The 18,108-nt window shown below is 37.0% G+C and overlaps 1 protein-coding gene across 3 annotated transcripts in view; it reads right to left on the bottom strand.

The window, feature by feature from the left end:
* NOVA1 (NOVA alternative splicing regulator 1) overlaps positions 1-17,673 on the bottom strand; it is a 144,386-nt gene extending 126,713 nt beyond the window's left edge. Inside the window, exons 1-2 of one of the 3 annotated variants that reach the window (XM_033144360.1) lie at positions 17,173-17,673; positions 15,191-15,334 (exon numbers count right to left, since the gene is read on the bottom strand). In XM_033144360.1, coding sequence (XP_033000251.1) covers positions 15,191-15,334; positions 17,173-17,308 — 280 coding nt within the window. In that variant the 5' untranslated portion in view covers positions 17,309-17,673. Of the gene's footprint in view, positions 1-15,190; positions 15,335-16,387; positions 16,548-17,172 lie in introns of those variants that run through there. The other 2 variants (XM_033144351.1, XM_033144370.1) reach the window with 2 other exon arrangements.
* Between the last annotated feature and the right edge of the window lie 435 nt (positions 17,674-18,108).

Below are 18,108 nucleotides of genomic sequence, written 5' to 3'. Positions count from 1 at the left end.
ATATCCTTGAGGTAAACTTTAAGCACTAGAATATCCAAGCACATAATTATTTAGAGAGCCAAGCTTCTCTGCTTTATCAGCCAATACTCTGCCTGATACGAGAGCGCAAACAAAGCCCCTCTGGAGTTTCTTTGTTTACAAATTTAGTATTAAAAAACAAACAAAGAGGAAAGTAAAATTATATACAGTCTTTTAACTTGTCCTCAATCCTTGTTAGCTAAATAATGTGAAGAAAATGTGAAAGCTCTTTACTTTATATAGTACAAGTCATTAAATATATATATTTGAGATCTTACTTTGTTTATGTATACTGTATACTGAAGAAATATCTTAACAATGAAGAACCAGAAATCCAAATCAGTGAAGAAGCAGAAAATAAAACATTCCAAGTGTCAGGATTAGAATTATCCCAGGTGCCAAGCTACCCCATCAAATAGAAAGCTGGAGTCATTTTGCAGAATTTAAAATACCCCATCCCCGCCACTGTCAGCTTACTGAATTATATGTGAACTGTTTATCGCTAGGTTTTTTTATGTTGAAATGTTATCATCGATTAAATATGAGTAATACATAGCACTGATCATTTTGTCACACCCACATCTGTGAACACAAAGTTAATGCTTTCTCCTGTGCCATAGTTTTAAATATGTTCTCTGGTGTGGTAGTTTTTTAAAATGTTCCTTTTTCCAGCACTTAAAGCAAACTTCAGTTCACATCACATGTAAATCACCAAAGTGAGGAAAGTGTTTTTTATCAAGTACAGACACATTGGAAAATCAGAATAGGGATAGAAAGCCTCAACTGTAAAATTACTTATGCCCACATTGCAGTACATTATTTTACTTTCTTTTGAAGATTTATAAACCAATTAACCACAGCACTCTCTAAGTGATGAGCAAATAAATTTGTAGGTAACACACAGCTAAACACCACAAGATAATTAAAAAAACCACAAATATACATAAAATTATTGCCATTTTAAAATAGGAAAACTTAAAACAAATATAGATAACTAAGTTATAAATCTAGGTAGGCTTGCAGAAATGAAAACAAATTTACCAAAGTGACTGTGCCTGTCTAGTATCAATCGAAAAGTTGTTACATAAATTGCAGTATCAAAATCAAAGTTGACACTGACACCCTGCAGGATATTCTGCTTGCACCTCTCCACACTGGAGATGCCACCACAGTGGTCTTAAAACAACATTCCCTTTTTATAAGACTTTAGAAGAGCATATTTGCCCATTGGAGTTAGTTCACAGTGTTCTTAAGATATACAGTATCCCACCCAGTTAGTAACCAGCTCAGATCTTAGCTTGGAGTTGGAACTACATAAAGGCACCCTCAGTCCAACACTACCACAGCTATCATGCCTAGGAAAAGAACACAAGAAGGCATGTGGATGTGTTTTACATATTAACCACAAAAAAACTTTTTCATAACACAAATATTGTATATACTTAAATGTACCACTGAACAGTTGCAAAATACAGAGAGGTCTCCTAAGCAACATTACTAACTGGCTGTATATACTATGCAGCTAATAGAATTTTTTGTTGCTGCTGTTGCATATCACCTGTATATTTCTACACAAACTTTCTTGCAGCAAGCACTAATCTACGTATCATAATTATTACTTTAAGTATCTAATTAGCTTATGAGCTTCTGTAAACTCACAAGAGGAAGGTTTACTTACAGGGCCCTCTTGGCAATAGAAGTGGAGTCATAGAATACCATCCCCCTGAGGGTCAGCTTGCACCAATGCAAAGCATCTTTTGGGGCCAGTAAAATACCTTTATTTTCAGCCAAGCAATTTGAATATATCTATATGGCCTTGCATTGTGACAGATTATGTGATATTTGACTCTTTTTCTTATTTTTTATTGATTGTATTTTAAACTGTTGTTACCTGCCTGTTATCCATGAGAACAGGTACAATATAAATTCTAAAAAAGAAATCTAAATCTCACTTTATTCTGCAAATTTTCTCATTTATTCCTGGCCCACATTGTACTACAATAAATCAGGCAGAATTTTATAATGTGAGATCAGGCCAAAGACCTATATAGTCCAGAGGGCAATCTCCTACAATTCTTCCTGAGCAACTGGAATTCAACAGCATGCAGCATCTGATCCTTGAGGTAGAATACAGTATTAGTAGCCTTATCCTCCATTAATTTTTCTAATCCCCTAATAATAATAATAAAATTTATTTATACCCTGCCCTCCCCGGCCAAGACCAGGCTCAGGGCGGCTAACACTGAATATAAATACAGTAAAAACATTAAAAACAAAACAAAACAGTTGATTAAAATATAAGTTAGAATACAGTTTAAAATGCAGCCTCGTTTTAGTGGTAGCCTATAGAGCTGTCTACATTTCTGGCCATCACTATGAGAATTCTGCAATTTAATTGAGCCATGTGAAATATTTGTCCTGAATATGTTTCAGGTTCTTGCATTATAAAAGAGGGATAATATGCTCTATTTACATTCTCTAAACCATGCATAATTTTATAAACCTCAAAACTTTTCCAACTTGACAAAATCTTTTGAGATATGGTGACCATAACTTCACACAGTGTTCCAAGTGTAGTTGCACCACATTTTTGGATAAAGGCATTCCAATATTGGCATTTTTGTTTTCAACCCTTCTCCTAATTATCTTGAGAATGGAATTAGCATTTCCCCCAGCTCCCATGTACTGGATTAACTATTTAATTGAACCTATGTATCACAACTGCAAGATCTCTTTTCCGGTCAGTCACCATGCGTTCAGACATCAGTGTGCAGTTTACAAATAAAACACAACCAATGACAGTTTAGCAGCATAGACAAAATAAAGAATAATGAGTGCCATCACAGAAATTATGCCTATCTTACTAAAATTTACAGTTGGTTCAACAGAGAACAGTAATCTATATTGTTAAGAAGAGCCTGCCTTGTTACATTCCCACCTACTTTGAAAAAAAGTAATTTTCCATTGGATGCAGCATTTCAACTATTTTATTCTGCTTCTGCTTTTTTAAAAGTTTGAATATCAACTTTGAAAGAGAAAGAGGAAGAAGTCAAATTGCATCCCTGAAGCCTTTGCTTTTCCTTTTGGAATTCAGCTTAGTTTATAGCAAATTTCTATACATCAATAGCTATTGTTCTTTGTTAGCTTTGTATTCAGACTCTACCACAGTAGCACTAGCAACAAGGAATGTCACACAAGCAAGTAAGCAGGCCTATGGAGATGAGACAGAGCCTTTATACCAAGATGGGAAATATCAGGTCCAGGGATGGAATGTGGTCCCTCAGACCTTTCTATCTGGCTTTCAGACCTCTCCCCAGGTCACCCTGCTTCAAACATCCTGTTGAAAAGTGTCCTTGAACTGTGATGAAGCCTCTTGGTTATCTGAATGTAGGACCAAGATGGTCATGAGACAAGGGGTGTAGAAACAAATCTGTTGTCCAAAAGTAAGTTTTACTTTTTCTTTTCTTTTTTACTTTTATGTTCTCCAACTTTTGCTTCTAGTTCCACTCATTATTGACATGTGACTCTCGAAAGGTTGCCCAGAAAGGAATGCAGTCCTTGAGCTGAGATATGTTCCCTGCCCTGCTTCATATGTTCCACCCATTGTGTCTAGTATAGAAAACAGGAGGCTCCGAGAGGAGGGAAGCATAGCATAGAAATGTAGCAGACTGTTGCAAGAAGAACAGAGCTCTCCGTCCCTCTTCTGTGAGCCCCAGAAGGCTAGTAAACATTGGGGGGGGGGGTATTTACAAGGTTGTTTGTAATTATTCAGAAGTTTGCTAGGCCTAAATCAGGGGTCAGTAACCTTTTTCAGCCGTGGGCCGGTCCACTGTCCCTCAGACCATGTGGTGGGCCAGACTACACATTCTACTCATGTAAAAACACGGTGATTCCCGGACCGTGGGCCATATTGAGAAGGCGATTGGGCCGCATCTGGCCCATGGGCCTTAGGTTGCCTACCCCTGGCCTAAATTCTTACTTTCTGTCTCTTAATAATTATAAATTAATACTCACTCTCTCTCTCTCTCTCTCTCTCTCTCTATATATATATATATATAACTTTTTACAAAGAAAATAAAGATATTCATTACTTCTTATCCACCAGCAGTGAATTACAAGTGTCATGCATGAAGTGGTAATTGGGCAAAACATTGCAGCTTTAGAATGAAACTTTCAAATATATTCTGACACTTTTTTTTTAAGTACATGGCCATCTGTTCCTCTTCCGTGCCCGTCATGACATCTGCTTTAATCCATGTTACTAGAAGGACATGGTCCTTGAGTTGTTATTCTATGAATGGATTCAAGTTACAAGAAAGGAGATTCTGACTAAGCATCAGGAAGAACTTTATGACACTAAGAGCTGTTTGACAGTGGAACAGACTCTTTTCTTGTAGGTTTTTAAGCAGAGTTTGTATGGGCATCTGTCATGGAGGCTTTAGTTGAGATTCCTGTATTGCAAGGTGTTGGACAAGATGACCCTCGGAATCCCTTCCAACTTTACAATTCTATGACTTTGTAAGTACAGTGGTACCTCAGTTTAAGAACAGTCCTGTTTACAAACAATTCGGATTACGAACTCCGCAAAACCAGAAGTAGTGTTCCGGTTTGCGAACTTTATTTCTGTCTACAAATGGAAACTGAACGTGGAAGGGCACCGTCGGCGGGAGGCCTCATTAGGGAAAGCACGCCTCAGTTTAAGAACGGATTCGGTTTAAGAACTGAAACGGATTACGTTTGTAAACCGAGGTACCATTGTACTAAAAAAAAAATGCAGTAAATATTGTGTAGAATAGATGATTCTATGTAAAATCCCAACCCCAAAACAGTTTGCTCTTCTACTCCTCATTCACTCCGTATTCCATACATTTCAAGCACTTCAATCTGCCAAGTGCAAGTTCTGTGTTCCCATATCCTCAGTATATTCAGGCACAACACCAGAAGCACTGATTATTCCAAAAGCACTTTGCAATATACTATGAAGTAAGAGACCACACATAGACTAATTAATAATGATATGGAGAGAGGGGGGTCTTAAAAATCACTGGAATTAATTCAGCAAAAAGAAATAAAAGCCCCCCCCCACACACACACACAAAATGTATGACTTCTTTTAAAAGCCTTTCTAAAAATTCAAATGGGGCAAGAATTTTGGGAAATCTCATGTTGTACATGTGTTAGGAATTCTTCTAAAGCTTTAACAGCAGCATTATAGTCTAAAAGGGATTAGACAGCTTTATTCTTAAGACTAAGCCTTTTAAACACATACCTATATACTTGGTGTTATGGAAGGCTGAATGAAGAACTCACTCATAAAGAATCTAGAGAAGAACCTTTGTGTCTTTAACAGTAACAGAAAGCCCCTCACTCTACTACAACTTTGTCCAGTTCTACCTAGTAATTATACTATCTACACATCTCTTTTCCCCACTCTTTTATTTTAACATACAAATGAATCAGCACTCTTGAAAAGTTTGGTTGTTCAGATAATCAGCCCCTCATCTTTAAATTTCAAATACTTTTTAATAACACAGAGCTAGTTACAACTGTAATAGCAATTTTGCTATCAGTCTTAGAGGATGGCTCTGGCAGAATCTCAGAAAATGAACTTGGTTTTTCAGATACTACTAAAGTCTGGAATTTCTACTTTCTCAGGAATAGAAAAAAGCTGTTTGGGTTTAAGTAGTTCACTTTTGTCTCAACAAAATATGATCTGTGTTTTCTGTGTATCAAATTCTCCTGGTTCGATATGTGGCCGTTCTCATACTGAATTGTGCTAAGTATAAAAATATTCATAAGGCCACTTTGGGAAAAAAATTATCTAGGGTTGCACAGTGTGTTATGATTTGCCTTCACATTAAGAATTCTGCTTAGCTTTATCCAACAGCTATCAGTTGGATTGACATCTAGCGTTAGAAAACAGTACAAAGGTCATCTGTCTCAAGATGGTCTTCGCAGTTTCTTCCATTTCTTCTGGTTAGTTTGGGCTAGTGGCAATATGTCAAAAGTTGCAAAAAGTACAGAAGGGGCTATTCAATTACATTTCACTCTGAATAAACCTATTAAAATAATAAACATGACTAAGTTAGGTTCATTACTTTTAATGGGTCTGCTCTGAGTAAAATAGTACCCAAATGTTAAAATGCTAGTCCTGTAAATTGGGTTGCAACATTAGTCATAAGCTCATCTGGAATGTCAAGGCAGACATTGTGAGACAATGCTGTAGCAAAACACTGTATCACAATATATCCCGAATAATACTTTACAACGAAATAGTATCAGCCTCCCAGTTAACACAGGTAACGTGTCACCTTTTTCTAAGATCTAATGGATAAAAATGTAGCAATTAAAGGTTTCTTCTATTGTGTTGATCTATATCTACTATTGTAGTATTAGAATTGGATGTTGTTGTTTGTGTTATCCAGCACTGTCTGCTTGGATCACTCACAGCATTTGGTTAGACTAGGAGAAGTTAAGGGGATGCCTTCCAGATGTTATTGGGAATATCAACTGTCATAATCCCTGACCAATTGTCATAATGGCTGGTCAAGAACATCTGGAGTGTGCCACATTATATCTGATGCTTCTCTTATAGTTTTATGACGTCAACAAGCATACAATGGCCTGGTGCTTTATAATCCTAATTCCTCCCTCCATTAGCAGCTTCAGCCTATTTTATTTCTTCATGTTGATCCAGGATGGGAAAATAGTGAACAGTCTCCATCGTGGCCCATAAATGGGACCTGTTTCATATAGGGCCTGACTGCCCATCTGAAAAATGACAAATACAACAATAAGTAACACACACATGCGCTCATGGACAGAAAATTTAATTTAGAGAGGCAATTCAAGGGATAAGACAGACTATTCATCCTTATCACCCCCACTCTGGATCAACAGGATAAAAGAGCAAGCAGTGAACTTGCAAAGAGGAACTTTTCAATTTGGCAGCACTGGAGTCCTAAACATGTTTTAATAGTACTTTTTTGCACCTGCACCTGACAGCCTATTACAAACACATTTTGTCACAAAAACATTATAAAAAAATGCTAACCTTAAGGTACCACAAGATTTTCTTTTTGCTACAGTAAACAAACACAGCTACCTCTCTGAAAAACTGTTCAAAATATCCAGAAATCTAATAATTGATCTTCCATCTTTCTTATACTTTCTTCCAAGGATTGTATGCTCCTGGGGTGGAACCAGAAGGTGTTGTGTAACTAATAAGTAAATAATTTCAGTATATATATAAATAAATAAATTGCACATTCCAAGCACTTCACAACCCAGCAGGCAAACAAAAACAATTTTAGCAAATAGTGTATGGGCAAATTCTGAAGAAGTGTGCATGCACACAAAAGCTGATACCAAGAACAAACTTAGTGGTCTCTAAGGTGCTAGTGGAAAGGGGGGAAAATTATTTGTTATTTTGTTTTTCTCGTTCTAGAAAAGAGCAATAAATACAAACGTGTACATTCCACAGGCAGAGAATCAAATGGATTGAACTAATTATTAAAAATGATCAAATGCTGGAATTGTTTTATTGCCACTAAAACGCACACACAGCTATCCTAATTTTTCTTGCACCAGCATAACTGCAAAACATCAATCAGTACATCTAAATCTGAATATTAAACCTGCTTGTGTACCAACTCCACAACTCTCAACCTTTAGTATGCCAAGATATGTGATGTCATAACACAGCAAATTCTCAATTTCCACGCCACTGGCTACCAATGCATCACAGACTTCTTCGCTAAAAGTTACATATGAGTGGGCATGAAAAGACAGGGCTGCTGTTTTCAGCAGCAGCTAAAATTAAGTTTTAGCCTTAAGGCTCCAACAAGCTTGTCTTTTTCTAAAATTGTGTCTAACAATAATGGCTATACATTCATTTATAATAGATTTCTATTATAGTCACAGACTATATCTTAGGTGAGCATTCAGTATTCTGACAAGGTTTTAAAAGTAATATGTGTTTTTATGGGAGCACCTTATTAGTAACTACAAATGCACCATGTATCAGTGTCAAATTAGTTGTAATGATGAATCAAATAACACAAGTTGTTAATATGCTCACAGCTTAAAGTGTTTCATTTCTTTATATTTAATCATTCTTACCAGAGTGATTCCACCCTTTGTCCCTATTCCCGTTTTCCAAAATAATCATTGTTATTTTGCAGAACTTCTATCCATGTTGACAAGACAGGTCCTGCAAAATACAGTAGGAAATATATTTATGGAAATCAGATGTTTATTCTTTCCACAAATAATATCCAGAAATCAGACACACAAACACATCACACTTACTGTAAATTTAAACGGGCTATTGTATAATCAGCTACACAAGTAGACTTTAAATGTACTGAACAGTGATGAAATCTAGTTGTGATGAAAGAATGCTAAAGATGTACTGGTATCATAGAGATAGTGTCCAGTAAGTACGCTGGCAAACTGGGCTGCCACATTCAGGTAGGTAGCCGTGTTGGTCTGATGCAGTCGAAATAAATAAAAAATTGTCCAATAGTACCTTAGAGACCAAGTAAGTTTGTTCTGGGTATAAGCTTTTGTGTACATGCGCACTTTTTCAGATGGGCTGCCATATGAAACTGGCAGTTTAACATGCAAAATCAAGGGAAGCTAAATAAACAACTTTGTATTCTGCATGAAATAATTGGGTAGCATTTAATTTCAGTATTTTCAGAAAATATTGTTTGCAATACCAAATAAGGTATGAAGAGTTTTGCCCAAATGCAAAAGTCTAGCCAGTTTAAGGCAATTCATATTTACTTAATTGAAACAAACGTAAAATAAAACAAAAGACTAAATCTTAAAGTAATAAGGTTCAATGTTTTCAAATCTCTTAAATAGTTATAGTTTAGATAAAAAAAACTCCAAGTTACATAGTTTGAAATCCCAATATTCTCAAATGGTTAAAGTTAAATGGTATGTTTTATTCTCTTCTATGAAAGACATGGGTACTGGAAACATTCATAACACCTCCATGTACCCAGCATGCAGTACATAGCCTTTCAAAGCATTTCCCCAATACAGAAGCGAACGTCTGTTGTATTCAAGTAATGAGGAAGCCTAAAAAACCATGTAGATGTATAGCAAAATTTTCCAGACTACCTAAAAATTTATATCAAAATGCAACTAACACATCACACAGAACAAATACGAGATAAATGATGTTACCGAAATAATATACAAATCTACATTTGATATCAGCATTCATTCAATACTGGAAGTTTTGATACATATTTCAGAGTAGATCCTATTAGTTTTAATAGGTCTTCAGTATAAGTAGGGTTATACTGAAGAACCTAAGGCACACTAAAAAAATGCACATTTTATTTAAAATATCGTATTTCCTCCTTTCATCCACTTGCTTTTACAATGCAGTTAATACTGAATAAAAACCAATAGTCATTTTAAATCTTTTTTTTTAAAAAAAAAACAACCACATTCAGTAAAAAGATCATGAGAATAGCTCCTCAATTTCCAGTATGTACTGCCTTTTATGCTATGACACTACAGCCTCTGAGGGTCAGATTAATTAAGATCAACAGCAGCTGCAGTGCAACGTGAGAAGCACACTGTCACAATTCCCACCAGTCTAGCCCAATTACCTGCAGCATTCCAGCACTGGACAACTGACAACCTTCAAGTCTCTACCAAGTCATTCCTTCCCACTGGACTAACGATAAACATTAAAAACAAACTAACCTCTTTTTGAGAAGGGCTGCAACACCAACTGCACCTGCTGAAAACTGCAAAGATGAATCCCAGAAATGTTTGTTAGTCGGATCTCTACAGATGTTGTTGAACTTAACCAGAACCAAGTTCAAAGATGGAAATGAGGCAGCAATCAACCCCAAACTTCATAGCAATTTTAACTTTCAAAATCTGCAATCTGATTTAAAGAATTAACATTTTATTTCTAATTTGCAAGATCGTTTTTTAAACAAAAATAGTTATTTGTTTAAAACCTATATTGTTCGGAAAATTAATTTTCCGAATGATTTTCGGCAAAAGTAATTTTATCCTTCAAAATAAGGTGACAGGACTTTAAAATAATTTTTAAAATCAATTATTAAATAAGTGAAAGAGCAAACTTAAGACTTCTGTTAAACTGGAAGTTCACCAAAATTATGTTTGTATTAAGATATCTAAAATTACCTTTATTTCCTTTCTAAAAACAAATTCACTTCCATGATCAGATATTAGGAACATCACTAACATTCCAAATAGCATTTCAGTTTTTAAATGCTGTTTGAAAGATATTATTGTGCAGATTATTTTTCTAGTGCATTGAGCTTTTTACCTTCATGCCATCACTATAAAGCTAAGCAGTTTTAAATGAAGCAATACGGATACTTTCCGAAATGGATGATGCTTTCTTGGTTCCTCTATAAAACTCCACATGACCTGCAATATTAACTATATAAGAACTTTGCACATAGAAAAATAATTCTCTATAATAATGCATCTAAGTAAACTGAATTCCAGTAATTAAAAAAATTAACAAGTTCCTTCTTTAACATTGTTCTGTCATTCTCAAATAAATTTGGCCTATAAACCTTTCAAAAAACTAATCCACTATGCATGCTGATAAGTAAAAGTTGCAAAACAGATAGGCAACTTGTAGACGTCTCCTGACTATGCTCATCAATCTAATCCCAAAACTCTTTCTGGCAGAATTCCTTTCCACTGGTTGCATTAAGATTCACTCAGTGAGTGATTTGCTGGAATGTATGACCACCATATTTTAGTTTAGAAAGAAGTTTCCTCCAGGAACTCAACCTAATTGATCAGATGGAGGGGAGATGTGATTGTACACCATCCTGCCCTGCAGTAGGGTGCTGGATCAGGTGACTATTTTCCCTCTCCTAGCACCATTTTTAAGGCTGCAATCCTACATACACATTGAAAAGTAAACCATGTTAATGTTGTTTTGTTTGTTAATGTTGAAGATCGTACACTAAATGTGTATCATTTTATTTATTTATTTAAGGGACGGGGTGGGGTTAGATAAACATCAATACAGTACAGGCATTTCAATTCAGAACAAATCCACTCTTTTTAAAGTTTTATTCAACAATCATAAGATCAATCACCAAATCAACAAGGGACAAAAACCACATAAGTATTAAAAGTCCCCAACACCCAGAAAGCATATTTAAAGGAAATGCTGCATTATTCCCCACATTAAAGAAAATATAACATTACACACAAAAAGCTACCTCCACATCACACAGAATTCTCATACATTTATAGCTTAATTCTGAACACTAAAAATAAATAAGTCAGAACCTAACTTGTTTTTTCTCATTAAAGCAGACTTTGCAAGATCAATGACAGCTGTACAACTGAGAATTATACCTTCAAATAGCTAGTATTCAATGCTTGGGCATTTAAGAGTAAAAAAAAACCAAGAGAACTAAGCTTTGCAGATCTATCTCAGTGACCACAATTACCACAATGATCACATACTCAGCATTACTACTTTCTTCAGAAATAGTCCTCCTGAGTAAAAAAATGTTAGTAGCAACACAACCTGTAGCAACATGTCTGTCTTTAAGCATCCTAAATTAAGGACACTTTTTGTGGGGTAGGGTGGGAATGTCATGTACCATGAAAGCTAAAACGTAATGTTACAGATGTGTCAGCCTTTTACATGAATGACATCCTTGCTGGAATACATCTCCAAGCATCTGGACAGCCACACTGCACACAGCTATTCACATTCATATCCTAATTTCAACCACACTTACACTGTAACCCTATATATGAAGTCAGAAATAATCCCATTGAGTTCAATGGGCCTTTTTCCAAGGTGAGTATAGGATTGCAATCTCAATAATTTAACAGCTTTCATTTAACAAGGATAGATTTAAAATTAAACTTTTTTTAGCAGAGAAATGATGCTAAACTTAAAAATAAAACTCTATTTACCTCTATGCTCTCATTTCTTTCTCAAAGTCCATAGCATTTTGTGAGAACAACCTTTGAAGGGTTGCCTGTGGGGTTATTATTTTGAAATTATGAACTTCAGGAAAATACTGGTGTACATTTGGTCATTGGTTGTTTTTTTTTAAGGGGGGTAACATTTTCAAGGTCATAACTCATAAAATTCCTGTTCAACGTGTTTTACTGAACATCTCCATAACTCTTCCTCAGATATTATTAATATCAAGTTAAATACTAAAAACAGGTGATATAGAATATCATTTCACAAAGTAACTGTGCATTTCCTCTTAAACTATTGAGTTCCTTTAAAATGTCATAAAATCAATGGGATTTTAACTGAAGAAAATATTTTCAGTGTGTGTTACATACACCCAGAATTCATATGTCATAAGGAAAGAATTATCAGTCATACATGTATGTACAGCAGCTTTTTATTTTTTAAAAAAATGTGCATTGCACTACTCAAACACAGAATACACAATAAATCTATCTACCATATAGCAAACAAGAAAAAGTCAGCAGACTATTATCTGCAGTTGTCCTATTTTATCAAGTTGTATTACTGGAAATTCCAAAGCAGAATTACTGGACATTGCAAATCAGAATTCTGCAGTATTATCTTTCCTTAAACATTCTTATTTTCTAGTAATTAGATTATAAGTAGAGAAGCACAGATATACAATGCTTATCTGTTTTTTAACAGTTTTGTGCCCAAATAAGGGTATTCATTCTGAGCATTTGGCCAATTTTACTTACACTCTGAATGAAAAGTGTTTTGATAACCTGGATTAACTTGAAAATGCTTGCTAATATCCCAAACTAATCAAAGGACAGCAGCACTGAGGGGTTTCCTTCAAAGTATGCCAATAGTATGATTCATTTAACTAGCTGCAGTCATATCAGATTAACTAAACCTACTCTGTGCTAAATACAAACTCACATGGAATATAGTTCACAAACACAACTATCATTGATACGCACAAAAAGTTTTATAATCTAGCTGTTGTCATTGAACTGTATAACTGCCAGGCATCTATGGAACAATTAATACCTGTAAGTATTACACTGATCAAAACTCTAGTTGGATACAATATTTACAATGCTAATTGAAAATTCACACCTACACAAGATCAGTGTCTAGCCTAATTTAAGGCTGATCAGAAGTTAGCATAGTTCAGATTAAGACTTCAGGGTTCATATATGGAAGAAACCCAAATTACAGTAGATTGGAGAATCCATGAGCTCAAAATATGCGTCAGGCTCATGTTCAGATCTGAACAGAAACATTAACTAGCACCATTAAAGAGTGACATGTATTAGCATGTTCATGTAGTTTATGGATGCCCATATTTATTTATTCACTAAAATTGATCAACACTGTGATTTCAAATATAAACGAGGTCTCACAGGACCAAAATTAGTGATTAGTGAATAACAACAACAAGGGATTAGTTTACACCTGTTACATTCAAACTGTACAAGCTCTCTCCCATGCTGGCATTTCTTCAGAGGGAACCTGTTTACGTCACAGGAACACTTAACACAAGGCTGTAAACCTCTCATCATGCCTTGTCTTTTTTTTTAACCTTCAGAGGAAATTTCTATTAAAATCTTTGCATCCGCCCAATTCAACACTTAATATTGATTTTAATTAGAATAGAAAGGACTCCTGTTAATGTAGAAAACAAAAGATTCCAACCTTGCTTAATACTATATAGCTAAATCAAAGGCTATGATTTAGAATTTGCATTGATGATCAAACACAAATTCTTCTGCACTGTCATCTCTCATTGGCTACTCTTATGAATATCACAAACACATCTGTAATTTATTCATCTATTGTCTCCAAACTCAATTTGCCATTATAGCTATAATCCAAAACTGTCACAATTTTATGTCCGTATTGATTATGTCATCTATATACCGACTTTCACCTTTTAAAAATATACAAGCTTTTTCATCAAAATTTTAAATACTATTTCATGAAAAAGACACCATTCATAAAAAATAACGCTTTGTTATTTACTGCATCTCGAATGGAATTTTTCATATAAGTCTTTGAACACATATACTCTCTGCCTCTGTACCACAACTATCACAAGAGGATAACAACCTTTGTATCAAACAACAATGATCCACTTTGGAATTTAAGACAGTAGAAAAGGAAACACTCTGGTTTTACCCATGACAGTCTTTCTAACTAGTTTACAAGATTCAATCATATATGCGAACCACTACCAAATACAAAGAATTTTTCTTTTTATTACAAGAAAAAAGAAAACAGGCCATCTCAATGAATGGAAAGCCACCAGTGCTAGAGTTGAGAAAAATCAAATGACTATCAGAACACTTCCTTTATTGACAATGTTACTTTTATCAATAATGCTTCATTACTGGTCTATATACAGAAATAGTGCTTTTAATTTACAATGGACATTAAATACCTCCACACCAGTTTAGAAATCTTTATAAACATTATGCATTCAAAAATGATAGTAAAACACCATATATGAATTATACAGCCTTCAGTTTGTATATTTTATAATTCAACGTTATAGTACTTATGTATACAATATTCTTGCAGTCTAAATTTCCAAACAAAATTATTTGTATTCTTTCACAATAGGTTTCCGTTATATATCACAATTGTGAAAAATACACAAAATCAAAGAAACATCTGAAGAGCAGCACTTAGAATTTATTTCATGTTAAGATGTATGAACAAAGCAATGAAGCAGAACCAAAGTACGTAATGGATTTAAGGTAAATGGCCTATTCTACAAGGAGAACCTGTGTTTTTACTTATGAGCTTAATTGCCATAATGTCTGAAAACTTCAGCAAAACCTGTAATGCCAGCTGTCAAACAGCCTGTTTTTTTTTAAAAAAAACATTTCTTGAAATAAGATGAACTGTGTAGAACACACATGCATAATAGCAATATGATTCTTAGTTTTTCCACAATCAGGAAAAACCAATCAGACAGTGAGCTACCTTTTCTTTCTTGCAAAATAACAAATACCAATATAATTACTTAGAATTGCTTGTGAAAATGCATTTTACTATTCAAGAATGCCAGTTATTGTAGTGGTATGCTAATACTATTTAATTCTACAGGTACGCTAATGTTGTTTAATTATACAGAATGTGGATACATTACCCTAGGGATTTAACAAATAATCTTCTAAAGCTTGCACCTACCTGGATAAAAGTCTTTGGATTTAGAGAGCTTGATGGTAGCTCCAGTCTCCTTCTGCAGCTGAACAATTGTCTGTCCTCCCTTCCCAATTATAGATCCAGCCGCATAACTAGGTATGAGGACCTTTAGAAAATATTGGCCGTCCTCTGAAAAAATTGAGATATTGAAGGTTAATTACAGCTGCCTAAAATCTCATTCATCCTCAAGCCTACAAAAATCTGCCTTTCTTTTATACCATTAACGTGCAGGTATTCTGCACAGATATGTAACCAGTTGCACTATCCTTCATATCCGCTGTGAAAAAAATAAAGAATCTAATGAATTGTCCTTAATTTGGTGGTGCTATGAGAATGACCCAATTCAATTTGTAATTCTGAATGTAAAATAGTTACTAAGGTATGATGTAACTCTTCAGAAAGAAAGAAAATGCCTTACACAAGAATTTTGTCAAGAACTACAACTTTCCCTAAAAATGCTGCAAACTGGAAAGAAAACATTAAAAGGGCATTTGTTCACCATTAGCACTGTACTCGCCACAACACACAGCTTTATCCACTAAATCCAAAATTTGAGATTTTATTCGAAGAGTTTTAGCTATTGACAAGAAAACTTGGCAATATAAGTGGATGCAACCATTTGCCTAAGTAATCCAGATGTATTTTAAATGCTTCTCAAGTGGCAATGATCTCTTAATCAAAGGACATTAATAATATTTACCCCTTTAAAAAAACCTGGAGTCATGCATACACTTTAAAAGGTGACTGCTTATGTCATGCCCAATGTAATGCCCAAATCAGAGCAAAACGAAAGAAAGAAAAAAGCCAGAACTGGGAAATGAATCAAATATTTCTTTACAACTGAAAAATTTGCTCCTCCAATGAATGACATCAATTCTATGGACCTTAAAGAAACTGCTCTGAAAGGATCTCATGTAAAAACAACACACACATTTAAGCCCTCTTTATTATAGCACAAATTCACACCCCTATCTAATTTTCAGTTTAACCTAAAAATGCATCATTATAGAACTTTGCTTCTATAAAGGATCAGGTTCAGAGCCATCCTACTTTTCTTTGAGAGTCCATGTCCCAGCTAGTACAGGTGCGCCCCCCACCCCACCCCGCAAAGACATTATACAAACAGTTAAATACACAGCTATCTAGTTCTGCTGTTTGTTAATGTTGGATGAATAAATTCACCTCTGCCTCGGTGCATTGTTATGAAGACTCCAGTGCAAATGAATAGAGGAGATGCTGGTCCCGTTATAACTCATCTCATCCAGGAAGAGCAGGATGTTAACTAACAAGTCACCGCACCAAGACAGGCAACTCCCGCCCTCCCTCCGCAAACCTCTCTCTGACACACACACACGCGCGCACACATCCCATCACCGTGACCCAACCCCAGGAAGAACAAATCTTTGCAACATTTTCCACCGTAACAGAAAGTGGTGCCAGGAAATCGACAAGATTTTTGTTGTATTGGGTGGGTGGGTGGGAAAAAAAAATCTACCTGGCGACTCACGAGAGGGGGGGCTTAAGAGGGGATGGGGGGAGTGAAAGTGCTTCTTTTCATCCGCCATTTATTCATTTAGTTTCTCCCAATTGTTCAAAGGCGTGCGCTGGTGGGGGGGGGGGGGAGAGAGAGAGAGAGAGAGAGAAAGAAGCAGGCGAAAGCAGCAGCCCTGGGCTTAGTACAGCCCGGTGGGTCGAGGCTGAACAGCCCTCCCCTCCACCCCACCGCGACCCCAAGTCAGGACGAATATGCGAAATTAAAATAAAACGGGGCTGCTAGATGCTCGGAAAGCGGCGCCATTTTGATGAATGATAACATTAGAGAAATAAGGAATGTTTGGGGAAAGGGAAAGGAGGGCGAGGTGAGGCGAGGAGGCAGGTAGGAAAGGGGAAGGTGGGTGGGGAATTTGGGAGGAGGGAGAGGAGGAGGGAGAGGAGGAGGAGGAGGTGGAGGGGGGGCGAATACCCACCGCCCGTGTTGGTCCTTTTGGTGCTGCCGGCTTCGGGGGGAGCTTCAAGTGGTCTTTTCCGAGAGTCCGGCGGGTCCAGGTCTATGGGCACCCCAGTGTGGGTCCCGTTCTGCTGGATGGGAGCTGCCGCCATCATGTTTGCTGCCGCCGCGAGAAGGATAACTGGCTTCTCCCTTCGGGGTGGGGGGGAGCAGGGAGGGGGGAGGAGGAAGGAAGGGGGGGGCTCGTCCCGCTTCTTTCGGGCTTCTTCTTGTCCTCCTTTTAAAAGCTCGAGCTAATCTGGCAAATCCAACACCCCCTTTCCCCAAAAGGATGGGGATTTTTTTGGGGGGTGGGGGCTGGAGGAAGAGGAGGGTTTGTTTATCTGGCACCGGTGAAATGGGTGGGTGGGGAGGGGAGGAAAGGGGTGGGGGGGGGGGGAAGCCAGGCAGGACGAGTGGCTGAAGGAGCAGCTGCAGTGCAGTGCCAGCAAGCAGAAGCTGAGGTAAAAGAGAAAGAGAGAGAGAAGGGGGGAAAGGGAAAAGAAAATTAAAAAAGGGAAAAGAGGGGAAGAAAGGGAGGTGGGGTGGGGTGGGAGGGGGGAGAAAGAGAAAACAAGGGGAGAGAAGAGAGGTAGGGGAGGAGGAGGAGGGGGGAGAAAGTGAGACGGAGGAGAGAGAGAGTGAGAGAGAGGGGGGGAAGGAGGGAGAGAGAGAAAGGAGGGGGGACGGGAATGAGTGAGTGAAGCAGCGGAGGGTGGGAGGGAGCGAGGCTGACGAGGAGGAGCGAGCGAGGTGGCTGAGCGAGCCAGGGAGCGGGAGAGAGAGGAGGAGGAGGGGGATAATTCAGGGAATTTGCCTCTGTGGCCCCTTCAGCCTCCACTCCCCGCCTTTTTCTTTCCTTTCCTTTCCCCCTCCCCTCCTCTCCCCTGCCTCTAGTCGTGCGCCTGCTGCTGCA

The sequence above is a fragment of the Lacerta agilis genome, chromosome 1 (assembly GCF_009819535.1).
Source record: "Lacerta agilis isolate rLacAgi1 chromosome 1, rLacAgi1.pri, whole genome shotgun sequence".
Classification (NCBI taxonomy): domain Eukaryota; kingdom Metazoa; phylum Chordata; class Lepidosauria; order Squamata; family Lacertidae; genus Lacerta; species Lacerta agilis.
Note: the sequence above shows the minus strand (reverse complement) of the source record. Positions and strands in the feature narration are given on the sequence as shown.